Source organism: Hippoglossus hippoglossus, chromosome 15 (assembly GCF_009819705.1).
Source record: "Hippoglossus hippoglossus isolate fHipHip1 chromosome 15, fHipHip1.pri, whole genome shotgun sequence".
NCBI classification, from domain to species: Eukaryota; Metazoa; Chordata; class Actinopteri; order Pleuronectiformes; family Pleuronectidae; genus Hippoglossus; species Hippoglossus hippoglossus.
The window spans coordinates 6,191,394-6,205,340 of NC_047165.1; the positions used below are offsets into that span (position 1 = coordinate 6,191,394).

Here is a 13,947-nt window from a genome sequence, read left to right on the forward strand (position 1 = left end):
CCAACTAAAGATGCTGGATGGTTAATGACACAGCAGGAAGTGGCTCTGACTGCGGCTTCCTGTCTGACAGCTGGAGAGGATGTGAGGGCATTCTGCATGTGTCCAATCTGGTGGACAGTGACTAAACGCTAAATCACCACACATGACTAACAGCGAGAGGGAACTGTGAATGTGTTTTACTGAACTTCAACGTTAAAGAGACACGTGGAGGGATCTTGGATTTTATTTGTTTAGATGTATATTTTCTCTTTGAACCTGCGTAATGAACTTCAGCTTCACTTCGAGATTTACCATATTTCCCCAAATACCTTTTAAACAGACCATACCCTGTGTTTCTTCACACACATTCATAATTTAGGAAAGAAATCATAATATCATAATATCCTCATAATTTTTTTTAACAACCCCATTTTATTAATTATTTGAATAAAGTGGATTTACTCCCATGTATTCCTTCTCTGCTGCTGGTACAATGGTTTCCTTCCTGCCAATTGCCCTGCTGTGTTTACAAAATTTTGATTTACCTGTTGTCTTAATCTCTCTTCTAACATCCATTTAAGAGTTACAGCAGGTCTGAAGGTGTTTGGAGTTTTAGACAGAGTGACCCTTTGGTCAATATTTAAAATCGCAGACTGTGCCCTGAAGTAGTGATTTACATAATTAGGTTTAGATTCAAATTGACCTTGGCTCTGATATAAATCTTCATTGACACAGAGATCGATTGGGTCGTAGTCCTATCGACTGCCAAAAATATGTTAACCTCTAACCCTTCTCAACCCCCCTCATCTACATCTACTTTTACCTTGAATGTCTTTTTGGAGGTTTTTTTCTCTGTATCTCTTGATTTCTCGAATTCTCCATCGATCTTCATCTAAACCTCCGTTTTTCCCTCCTCCAGCTGGTTAAACTCATTCTCTTATCGTTCCCCATCCCTCATGTGACCCCCCCTCTCTCCTCTTTTTGTCTGCCCTGTCCTCCTTCTGTCTTCTTTATCTTTGTACTCACCCCATTCAGGCTGCCCAGGTCTTTGACCTTGTGCTCATCAGCTCCACCCTCATAGTTGATGACTGCATGCTGCTTATCCACGCTGCGGGACTTTAAAGACAAACACAAGCATTAACATTAACCCAGTGTCGTGCACTTAGTGTAATAATTGAAATCTGGTCATTAAGATCTAATGGTGTCGGTTCCCATTTTTGAACGTGCAGGGGAAAATGTTAGTTTTACTCTTTATCTTTGCTGCTCTACTTCTAAATTTCTGTCATCTCACGGCTTTTTTCGACATCGGTGCAGCAACAAGGCTACAGAGAACTTGTGAAGTGGAGGTATGAGCATCCTATGTTAAAAATGCAACCTTCTCAGTGAGTCTCAATGTTACTATGTATGATATCTGCTATGATATCAACTCAAATCCTTGTCTGCAGGTATTTCAATGTCTCAGACTGCCCACATTCTACTGACACCTCCTCATTCACGCACAGCTGAACACAGACGCACACATAAATACACACAAAGGAGAACAGTGGTGTAATGAAGGGCTGGGGGTGAACGTATTGATTTTCTAAGGTGTCCAGATATGAGCCCATCAGCTGTTTTGAGGATAAATTGCAAACAGTGTATCGTGGAATCTGGCGTTGTGGAAAATCCCTCTCATGTATCAATGTCACAGAATTTATGCATCAACACTGACTTGCGAAAAAATGTGCTGTCGTCTCCAAATACCTGTTTGAGTGCCCTTCAGATACTTCAATACAACAAGGAACCTTGTTCTAGTGTTGTTTGTTTTTGTTGTTGGCGTTAGCTATTTTAATAATAATTTCAGTGAATCAAAATAGTTTTGACTTTCTAATTTCTGAGAAAATAAGATATTTCTCAGTCAATAACTCATTTCCTTTTTCTCTAATACCAACTAAATGTGGTGCTTATATCAGATAAACTATATCTGATACAAAACTGACTCACTTTGCCTGACTCAGAATCTCAGATTCAGTCCTCATATGACTCTTCACCACAAACCAATCACTAACTAAAGAGGGTAACTGGATGGTACACTCATGCTGAAGTCAGTGAGGTGTCAAGATAATTCTAAATTAAAACCAAGGGAAGCAACGCTATAGAGTCACCCTTTAAACAGATTATGGTGGTGAGATTAGGTGAGATCAAACGAGATAGAAACCAACTGAGCTGCTTGTTGTACCTCAGAACACAGGCTTGGGCAGACTAATGGGGTTACAGATAATACTAACCTACTGAATTTAACTTGGAACGCAAACGTGGAGAGGCTCAACGCAGCGAGAAGAAATTACACGACTCATCTAAAGTGTAAACTTGTTCATAACTTTGTTGGCAAGATTTAAATGAAAAGAAAGAGAGCGAAAAGAAGAAGAGATAGAGAAACACACACACACACACACACACACACACACACACACACACACACACACACACACACACACACACACACACACACACACACACACACACACACACACACACACACACACACACACACACACACACAGACGTCAGACCAGTTGCAAAATCGTCAATGAGCTTATTTTATCCAGTTCATTTCTACCCAGAGTAAAAATATATATGATTCAAGCATGGTGACTCTGTTCCTGTATTTACTTTGCCTTCCCTTTTCCAATACACAGAAAAGATGAATGTATTCCAGCCACAGTTTGTGAATAGTACAACTGTCACAACTGTATGTGTGCGAGATCGATGGCAAAACAAGCAGCGGGTAAATTTAGCAAGATGACACAAAAAAACTATGTAACACCGATCATTCTCGGTCATACATTCATTTGAAATTTGACTGTCTTAAAGTGAATGTTTGTGTTGAATGCCGCATGACAAAAAGCCCCTTGTCTAGCCATGTGATGACGCCATGACACATTAACGCAGTCACATGGAGGACAACTGTAAGGAGCTGCTCAGAATGCACACATACACAAAGCTGAACATGTCCTCAATTCGAAATATTTCCCTTATCTATAATTCTCTTTCCTTCAAAAGATATCTCAAGGATAGGGATAAAAAAACACAGAAACACACACATTCACTTGCAGTAACAATATATAGAGCAATAATAAATAAAACAGGTCGTTTACAACTATACATGCTTCAGTAAAGGATCCTTATTACTGCTCTCTTGAGTCTCCTCATGAAAGAACATGACTGTGAGAGGATGTAGGTCAACTGGGCAATAACAACAACAGTCATCAGGTGACGACATTTCCCCCGGGATTTAAAATCTTTCAAAAAGAGCCTAACCCAAAGTATCAAGGGACACAACCTCACTGCTTGATTCACATTGAAACAGTGAAGTTTCTAAATGGTTTCTCAGTTCTGCTGCAGACAGACGCACATAATATGTCAGTGGCACAAAAACTAAGCAATGCTGTCCAATTGAGATTGACAGTTAATTCTCAATCTTGTAAACAAAATCTCACCACAAGAAGAAATGAGACAACAATAAACATGACTCCTTCAAGTTCTCAAAAAAAAGTCAGAGATTGTGTGAAACAATAGAAACAAACACAGCAAAAATGAATAAACATCAATGAGTGTTTTCTTGACTGTCTGACAGGCACTGGGACCAGTAATACCTTCTCTCAAGATGTAAAGTCACAACAGAGGGTGCTGCAGTAATAGATGCACCCCCTACCCACAACTACAACTGACTCAGCCAGATAAGATCTAACTGAAGAGGTATCTGCCCCACTTTCTATTAATAGTGCAGAGGTACACATGAGGACACACCGTGGTCTCTGGAGTCAAGACACCACTTCAGTACACACAATGATGCAAAGACGCACACAAACATGCGGACATATAAACGTGCTCTGTTACGACCAGAGCAACAACACAAGGGTTCCTTTGCAGTCTCCTTGGTAAGGCTCAGTAAATAGTCAGATCAGTGAGAGGTCGACAGTGTTTTTATTTGACTGAGAGGAATCTAAATGAGAGTCAGGCTCCGCGTGTTATCAGTTATCATATTATCTGAAATGTTCTCTTCTTGTTTAACTCACTAAGACTCAGGATGCAATGAGACAGTATTTCTGTTCTTTGAATAGCCAGGGAAGGAGAGCAATTTCTCAAATGAGATTGAAAGTGAAAACATATCTTGTCCGTTCCGCTTTGCCGAGACCGATGAGGCTGCTGTCAGGGGAGAAATTGGTGTGTAACGTGCTCTCACCTGTAGCATGAGCTCACAGTCATCCCGGCCGACGAAAATCATTTCCCGTGGGAGTCGGTGGCGAGTGCCCCCGCTGCTCACCAGGAACCAGGAGGTCACACTCATCTCTGCGACCTGCTGCTGCCTCTGCTACACACCTACTGGGACAAAAGCAAATATACTGATGTATTTTCTGAGTCTTATTATCAAATAATGACAGTGTGTCAAAATCACATCAGGTTAAATCCTTAAATTTCTGAAATAGTTCTGAAAGTTAAGTCGTATCTCAGTATGGAGGCAAATTTGAATAATTGCTAAATATATTTGTCCCATTTTATACATACAGTCAAAATTAATTGAGTGTATTTTGGTGAGTTGTACTACACACCTCTGGTCCAGGTAGCTCACTGCTGATAGACCACTGACAGCACAACACCGCTAGGCCATCCTGAGAAGAGAAGAAACAGGGAGCTTTTAGTTTCTTATCTTTTCTTTTCCGTTCATACTCACATATGCAGGCAAACACATTCAACCTCTTTGCATCATGATATTCTAAACAGTGATGTATGAAAGAACGTATATGAAAAGCTAGCCGGCAGAATCAAATGCAAATTGTAAACAAAGTACTGGAGATAGATTAAGTCAAAAAACTCCATCTTGCTTCATTTTGCTTTGCAGCGAGGGGGAATGAGATGGAGTGGGCGGTCTTGCAATGCGATGCCACATGGTCTGCGCCTGAAAGTGAACACTGAGCCAGCCAGTGAGATGCGTCCTGCCCCTCTCTCTCTCTCTCTCGCTCTCTGCCCGCCCTGATCATTGCCAGATGTTAGAGGAGGAAGTGATGTAGGAATGTTGGCCGGCCTCACCAGCAGGACATTTATGTTCCCTCCTGCCTCCCTCCTCCCCTCGCTCTCCCTCAGATGAGCTGGAAAGGAGGTCAGCCTCTCAGACTTTCTAACTGCTCAGCCCTGGAAGGACGACGTTCGGTAGAACTAACATTCAGCCGGCATGTTATCAGTGTGCAGGGTTTCAAGCAGGGTTATCAAGTTGAAATTAAGACTTTTCAAGATCTTTTGAAGACCATAATGAATTCGATTTAAGACCTATCTCAAGTACGACAGAAATTAATGGATATCAGAGTCCCTGAATTATTTCAATTCCCCATAATTGAAGACCAAGTGAAGTAGCTTAGTAGAGAATGACCCTTGAGGAGCCAAGTTATCATGCAGACTACAGGCAGAGACTGTGTCCATAGTTTCCACAGATATAAGCCAAGTGTATTGTGATAAATTCTGACGATGCGTGCCGCCAAAAACTTTATCTTGAAAAAGTAGAAGCAAGAATTCAAAGCATGAGAAGTAGCATTAACAGAACATTAACATAATCACGGTGACCTACAGTATCAAGGACCAAGTGCTTAATAATCTAATATATTTTAGGAATTTTTAGGCCTACAATTTAGATTATTACATTTTTCAAGACTTTTTATAACCCTGCAGAAACCCTGTGTATGACTGACTGGCTACTTAGCATGTTAGTAGATTGGTTTAATGGCTTGATGAGAGTGCCTGACTGAGCAGATGCATGCAAAATTTAGCAACCATAAACTTTTTCATAATTTAATTTTTTACCCTGTTGCAACCAGTCAGCTGTGAAAAGTTTAAACCAAGGTTTAGACTGTTTTTAATGCTTCTCATAATTATTTGATTCTAAATTAAACATAGATTTCAAAGGTAAGCATTTTATGGTAATTTCATGTGGCATAAAATAACGGGAGCTACGTCGTGTGGAGAAAATGCCAAGAAAAGCTCTTCAGAGAGGGAATTACAGATTATTGAGCTTAGCTCCTGCTCACTTGACCTCATAAGTACTTTGTATACCAACTCCATAATCCCCTGGGTAACATTTTAATCAACCGCACACCTCTGATGGTTCTTTGCACGACGCTGTTGGGAACGTGACTGTACAAACAGTTGTCTCTGATGTCAAACGGATCAGCGTTTCATTTCATTCCAGTAACACTTTAATGGGATGTGTGAAGCGTTTAATGCAGAACAGCAGAGCTGAAAAGTACTGTGATAATAATAAAGTAATCTGTTGCAACATGCAGCCACAGGTAAGTCTTTCTTTGAAATCTATTTTGTCATTTTGCTTTAATGTGAAGAGCATAATGAAATATGTGGGCTAAGAGAGATACGAATACCTGGGAAATGTAAGATTGGTTGCATTTAGAAAAGGACCAAACTTGTGTATTTCTTATTCTCATGAAAAAAGAAAATCAAATACATTAAATTAAATTATAACAAAGGACTCAAACGTCACCTATCATCATTAATATTTATATGACCACATGACCCATCAAATACTACAGATATAGAACTAATATTGTGTTTGGATGCTACACTGCAACAACACACTTTGCATGCATGCATCAGAGAAAGCAGAACAACAGCACTGTAATTATCTGTGGTCGTCCCTCCTTGCTGTAACCAAACCATCAGAGAGCCTCCTGTCTCCATAACCACTGCACACTCACACACTGCGAGGTTAATGAGAGTGCGGTTGAGGAGCCTGAATACGATGCATACCAGCCTGTGTGGGGCCATCACAAAGAACCTTCTCGCTGCAACACATGAAAGCAATAGCACAGCTGGAGGAATGCAGTGGTTAGTCTGACAGAGGAGGTACAGCTGAGAAGGAAATAATGTCTGTTTGACATGTGTTCATTAAAGGCATCATGTAAAAACAGTGAGTTAACCCAAATTATTTAAAATATATATATTTTCTCATTTGAAATAAGTGATGTCCAGACAGATAGTTTTGGCTAAATATTGACATATCTCTCTCTCTCTCTCAGACTTACAAGAGAGGTGAATGAAATGACTGAACTTAAAATGTTCCCCTGGATGGCTTATGTCAAATAGTCTGGCTCCAGCCAACAAGGGTGAACATTGCTGCTTACGTTTGTTGCATATGGAAGCAAAAGACCATCAGAAATGTAAAGCAATCTGAAAACATCAACTCTGGTTATGAGAAATTGATCCTTCTAAATACTGGTTATAGACATTTTCGGTGTTTTATAGTGAAAACAAACCGAACAGTCCTGGTTCCCACTCATCTCCATTCAGCAGCATTGTAGCTGGGACTAATAAAGAGGAATAGTGACCTCATGGTTTTGGCAGGAAATCCAACACCCTGAACTACACTTAATCTATCTTCCACACTCTCACACACAGACACACACAGAATAAAGGAGTGAAAGGACAGGATTATTTCAAGATGACTGTGAATTCTTTGTACGGGGGGGAGAGGGAAAGGACAGGAAGCCTGCACGGCACTTCCTATGGCGGACACTCATTTTTGAATCCAAATCAAGCGAGTAGTTAAGGTGAAATTGTGGACTGAAAAACCCCACGTCATCTGCAGTGAGGGTGGAAGAGTGATAATGAAGCAGTACTTTCGATCAGCAGTGACTAATTGTTTTAACAGCCATGTTTCCGCTCTCCGGCAAAATGTTATTTAAGCCGTCATCTGTTTTTTCAGCAGTTCAAATCTCTTCCCGCCACGTTGAGCCAGCCACTCACAAATATAAGCTGGAGGGATTCAGGAAGTTGGGTCAGTGAGCACCAGTTCATTCTGTGTCATCAGCTCATGTGTTTCTTTGCACATGGCTGCTGCTGCTGCTCTCCACGTAGCATCTGGCTCCAGTGAGCGTCCCGGGATGATGCAACAGCTTGGTAACCATCAGCACTACTCCTCTGATCTCTCTCTCTCTAACCTCCCAGACCGTTATACAGCACCATCATAACCCTGATAGCTGACTCACACTACATCACACACACACACGCTGACAGCTGCTATGTGTAGCCTCCACACACACATTTACTGACACTAAGCAAACAAGAGCGAGATAGACGGTGAGAGAGAGAGAGAGAGAAAGAGATGGACAGACAGAGGGACAGAGAGACAACTCATTCTCCCGCAACACACATTTCCGCTTGGTCTTATGATGAGAGCCAAACTTAGCCCTAGTAAGGGTGTGGTTGTCTGCCTACATTGTAAAAATGGAGCTTAATCTCAGTATAGCTGCATTAAAACATACCACAGCAACAATTCATGCTAATTCAACAGAATTTATGTTGTTAAAAACAACATGTTTGCACTATGTGCTTTAATTTAAAGGGGAAACAGAAGTGAGAAAAATAACAACATTGTCAAATATCCTATCTTGCTTCTGATTGATAAAGTATAACTAGTGATGAAAGAGAAAAGCTTCCAGGCACTCACTGTTATGAGTGTTCATGTCTGGTTGGTGTTTCCCAGGAGAAATCCTCCGGTAGACACAAGATGATGCACTTCGTGTTCACAGCATCAGCTAAACCTGATTGTTCTGATATAAATAGCTCTCAGTAGATACAGTAGATTGAGCAGTGATAGCCCTCCCTGGCTGAGCAGACAGAAAGAAGGGCAGAGACGACATAGTAGCAAAGATAATGCCAAAAATATACAATACTTTACAACTTAAATCCTTAAGATCAGAGAGCTTCTCAGCTGTTTGTTTTTGCAGATATACACCGATATGCCACAATTAAATTTCTTCATCATAAGAGATCAATGAAGAAATCTTAGGAATCATTGCCATTTGCTTTATTTTTAATATAGCCAATATATTGATATCGCCATCAACCCCTAAAAATCCACTTCGGTCAGGCTCCACCCTTCAAACACTTTGTGTAAGACCTGGAATTCGGGTTCTGACAAAAGAACTGTAATCAATATTGTAGCTTTGCAACAAGGGAAGAAGATAACAAAGAGGGAACGTGATGGTAGACAGCACCTTGAAGGTATAAGCAAAGCCAATAACAGGAAAGCACATCGAAGCAGCCCATTCTCTTGAAAAAGCTGGTGTAAGGTCAGTTAGGTTCTTTTCAAAGTCAATAGATAATAGACAAGGGAGGACGAAGTGGTCTAGCAACCCCGGAGGTGCTCTGGGAGCAAAGACGCCTACAGACCCTGAAGGGTGTAAAGAAAAAAAAAAACAGACAACAGATTCTGGGTGAGACAACCATATACCCTCTGGACAGACAAACGGACAGACAGGCAAAGGCTTGTCTAGTCCCCAATGGTTGATTCTACTGTAGATTTACAGACATAAAAGTGCTCAGTAGAGGAGGTATACAATCTATTGTTCCCTCATACGCGTTAGAAAAAACGAGCGGTAACAATATACCAGACACTTATAACAGGCTGAACGAGAACGGCCCTCAGTTGAGTGTATATCTCCACCAAGGCCCAACAGTCTGATGGATCTGTATTTTTATTTGGATTTTTTTTTTTACACAACAAATAAATAAATCTAGGGCTGCCAGTCAATAACTTAACTTCTGTTTCACAGCAGCTTAATAATACAGTACTTTGGAAAAGTTCTGGGTGCACAAAGGAGCAAGCTCCAGGGATGTCAGTCTGAACGTGTTTGATTCCTTTTGACATTTTAATCAAGTTGGTCTACTTTACCTCTACTCATAAATGAAAAATAGCCAACAAATATATTCTGTTGAAGGGAACTCTTTTGACTTTGTATTCGAAAGAACCCATTTGCTTTGTCAAACCTCTCAAACATGGAATGACTGTAATCATGGTAATTTGTCAGAGAAATCCTCAACAACTGCCGCGGGCTGAAATCTTTCATAAGTATGTCTGTACTTTGAGGTTGTCATCATAAAGGCTTGTTCACAGACCTGAGGCTGAATGTAATGGGTATCACAGCCAAGCGTGCTCCAGCTTCCACACACTGAAAGTACACAGAACGTTTTGACGTATGTCTTATTTCAGATATGAACTCTGGAAAATGTGACGTTTTCTGAAGCCTGCCCTTGAAATACACACATAGACTACACAAACACATTCAAAACACCAGAACATTATCTGAAACATTCAGGAGTTGAGGAATGGCGTCTGGGTAGAGCACGCAGGAGGCAGGACATAACTCATAATTCACATAATTCCGCTGCGGAAGTTACACATTTCTACATCGCCACTGGCAATTGACATCTTATTTTGCGTCTTCTACCTGCATGGCACCTCTTTTTCCTCCAGAGATATTTGTATTCTTCCAGTTTTGCGTCCATCACATGTTAGAAATGTTGCTTATGAACAACAGCATAGTAATGTGAATCAAATGAAAAAGACATTACATGACACTTTAATGGGTCATGATTTCCACACATATGCTTTTGTAAATCTAAATCCAGCAAATTAAATTAAGATCAAAAACTAACCCTAACCCATGTAAAGTGTCACTAAGGGAAGAACATGTGTGCTATTTAATGATACAATTAAAGAGTTCATAATATAAGCAACCAGATAAAGAGTATACACCAACATTAATCTCTTTATGACAGGACTACAGCACCATGCAGGGGATAATAAATCATTATGGTGTCAGCAGAAAACTTCACGCCTGCAGAAACCTGAGTGTATATGTGCATGTCTGGCTTTACGTGTGTTAATGTGGCTTATATGGGACATGCAGCATGTGGGTGAAAAAAAAACTGCTCCGTGCAGCAGAAAAGACCATATGGTGCTGAAAAGCGTCCGCACACATCACATGAGCAGTTGGTGAGAGGAACAAACAAGCAAACACCTCCATTTAGCCAGCATCCATCCGGCCTGCTTCATTGTTATTACCATACACAACCCAGCACCCCCATGGCCTTAAGAAATAAACCCCCCCACATGCTCAGTGACCCTTGATTTTTCACGCGACCTACAGACATACACATAAAAAGTTAGATTTCATGGATGTTGAGAAATGTAAAGCATTATAGTAAAAAAAAAACAGTCTGTCCTTCCACACTATCTGAAGAAGGGACGTTATTCTTCCTATGGAGTGTAAGAGGGGAAAACCAGCACTCTGAACGAACTCTAGTTCATTATTACTATCAATCCAAGAGAATTAATGGAGAACATGCCCTGCAGCATAGATTTTGTCAGCGTACAGGAATAATTCTTGAGTCATGTGAGCGTGGTGTACATTTTTTTGATAATACACAGATATAGGCTGGGGGGCAGTTTTCTGACCAGGACATGGCAGCAGGATATAAATAAAAGTGGTAAACTGAAAATTCAACATCAAAATGTTGGAATACGAACTATGATCTTAGACTCCATCTTGCCAGAACGTCATACTATGCGCTTGTGGCTGAACCGCGGAGGTTTGGCAGCAGTGGGCGTGTCTTAGGTGAGATAGCAACGAGAAGTGACAATGGCAGCTCCAATACAGATTCAGAATTTGGGTACTTGAAATGGATATAATGGGCCAATTTTAGTCTTCTACAAAACAATATTTTTAACTGAGTTAATATAGTTACCCTTCACTATTTAATAAGACTAAATAAATCACTGTATTATGCACCTACTGAAGCCAAGGTATGGTCTGTCTGGTCAGTGGTCTCGTGGCCCTGTGTGGCCCCTGCTGAGCACATAATGACTGACCCGTGGCCCTTTGAACAGGAATATTAGTGTTTGGCCAACCCTGCCACGTTGATGATGGCACCAACATTACACAGCCCACAGCGGCAACCTCAGCAGCAGCAGACAAAAATAGTGAACACAACTCTCTCACCCTGAAATCCACACTGGCATTTAGGAAGAGGGAGAAAAAACAGCACCGTTAGCATAACAGGACAATCAGCGGGGAGACAGGAGAGATAGGAATAGAAACTGCCAAAATACGAGATCAATATCTGCAATGGAGAGAAGCACAAAATACCGGAAACTCATGAGGGAATATGTTACACCCCGAAACAGATGTGAGGTTCATTCTGTTTTATTTCTCGTTTTGAGAAGTTAAATGGAAGGGAAATAAAGTCAGACCCGCCCTTGATGTTCCATAACAAGGAAGAAGCTGACGGTTACATCGTTTTTCTTGTTTTCTGCTCTGCTTTCCCATTTTTCCATTTAATCACAGACTTCACCTCCCTTGTTTTTCTCTCTGACTCTGCACTCAAGCAGGAGCTGCATCAGGCAACGCTATGCGACTCTCATAACCCTTTTAACATTTCTACTCTTGCAGATTACAGAATTGAGATTCGCAGCTATATTTAACCATAGACTCCCTGGTACAAAAACCCTTTTAAAGACGGCTTGAAAAGAATACAGTACATTAGTATATTAGGTTTCAGGCTGGGTTGTTGTTTTCAGTCGCAAAATAATAGTTCCTGACCACTGAAGTAAAATGAACTCACTTCCTAAACTTCCTACCACACACAATAGCCATCGGAAGGCCAGACAACAAAGTTCCACTGTCCCAAATACACACTTGAACAGAAAATAGGGTCATAGTCTTCATGCATTACTCTATGACACACTGCTCATTCAACACCAGGTTATAGGGATTGTGTTACTGTACCAGGCACAAGTTGTAACAGATGTGAGAAAACAAGTTGCAGAGATGAAAAAGAAAGATATTTCATTTTCTGAGTTCAACGTTAAAAGGTAAATAGTCAACTTATGATATTGTACACTGACATACACTGGCTTGGTGACTGAAGGAAATTCTATAAAGTAAAGTTTTCCAGTTTTCACAAGAAAAACAGATTCAACACAAGACAACTTCAACCCAAATAAAAACAGTGTGCACTGTTTCTATTCGCTCACATAGTTTCCAATGTTATCGTCAGTGCTTAAACTGTGTTAATGGACACATAAGGCTGCAGGCTGAGCTGCAGCTGACAGAGCGTCCTGTGACACTGACACAGTTTTTAATAATGCAACTGCTTGGAGAGCGAAGAAGACCGCTGCCAGTCAAATAAAGAGAGGAGACGAAGTAGTTGGGAAACAGGCAGGGTCCGAGAGAGGAAGAGGGGAAAAAGGAAAGGAAAGAGCCAAACTGGACTGGATGGTTTTGTCTGCACATTCTATGGCTCAAACCCAAATAAAATTTGAATTCTTGCAGCTGAGGGAGGAGGAGGAGACTGCTCAGTGTCAACTGAAGCTCTTGAGCTTTCCAAGAATACATCAGGCCGGTATGAGTACAGCAAACTGTGTTATAAACCCTGAACAGGAATGTTCTGGTACCTTTTGCCCTTGAATGCGATTAAAGAAAAGGTTCAAGATAATTTAATAAAATCCTGCTGCTGCTGCTGCTATGAATAGATGTCTTTGTTTCCAGTGTTTGGGACAGTTGAGTAATTTTGGTATTTGTCATGCATCTGTTTCAAGCATTTGCACCACAGTCTTTCACCAGATAATAACAACAGCACTTACTTTTTGCACTGATTTAGTAAAAGGCCCCAAAACAGGGACATCTTGTAAGATCTCTGCCGATGAATGACGAAACACGTCAGTATTAAAGATGCCAGAATGCATTTACACCACACAACTTTTATATCTTATGTGCTGATGACAGCAATACTGCAAGTCAACACAAAGAGAGCGGATGCATGTAGGCCAGCTACATCTACATCTGCCCCATGAAAACAAAGCCTGCACAGAGAAGAGGAGGAGGAGGAGGAAGAGGAGGAGGAGGGGGTCCGGCATCGGGACACACTGCAGCCACATCACATAGAGAAATACCTGCTCATGCAACCCACTCCTCGGTCAAAAATAATAATATAAACACCCTCAAAGAGGCTCCAGAGGATGGAGTGTGTTTCCAGTGAGTGAAGCACAAAGCGCTCCATGCGACCGGCCGTCATTGATGTGCATCCTGTCTGCACAGCCTCCTCCATGCGGCTGCGGGAGGATGCGACTCATAGCGGGTC

At 41.1% G+C, this 13,947-nt stretch overlaps 1 protein-coding gene across 7 annotated transcripts in view; it reads right to left on the bottom strand.

The window, feature by feature from the left end:
• The window catches only part of cep170aa (centrosomal protein 170Aa), a 36,355-nt gene that overhangs the window by 21,548 nt on the left and 860 nt on the right, over positions 1-13,947 (bottom strand). For 6 of the 7 annotated variants that reach the window (XM_034608152.1, XM_034608155.1, XM_034608151.1 and 3 more), the window contains exons 2-4: positions 4,572-4,631; positions 4,205-4,341; positions 1,006-1,095 (exon numbers count right to left, since the gene is read on the bottom strand). In XM_034608152.1, the coding sequence (XP_034464043.1) occupies positions 1,006-1,095; positions 4,205-4,309 (195 nt within the window). In that variant the 5' untranslated portion in view covers positions 4,310-4,341; positions 4,572-4,631. Of the gene's footprint in view, positions 1-1,005; positions 1,096-4,204; positions 4,345-4,571; positions 4,632-13,947 lie in introns of all 7 variants that reach the window. The other variant, XM_034608150.1, reaches the window with a different exon arrangement.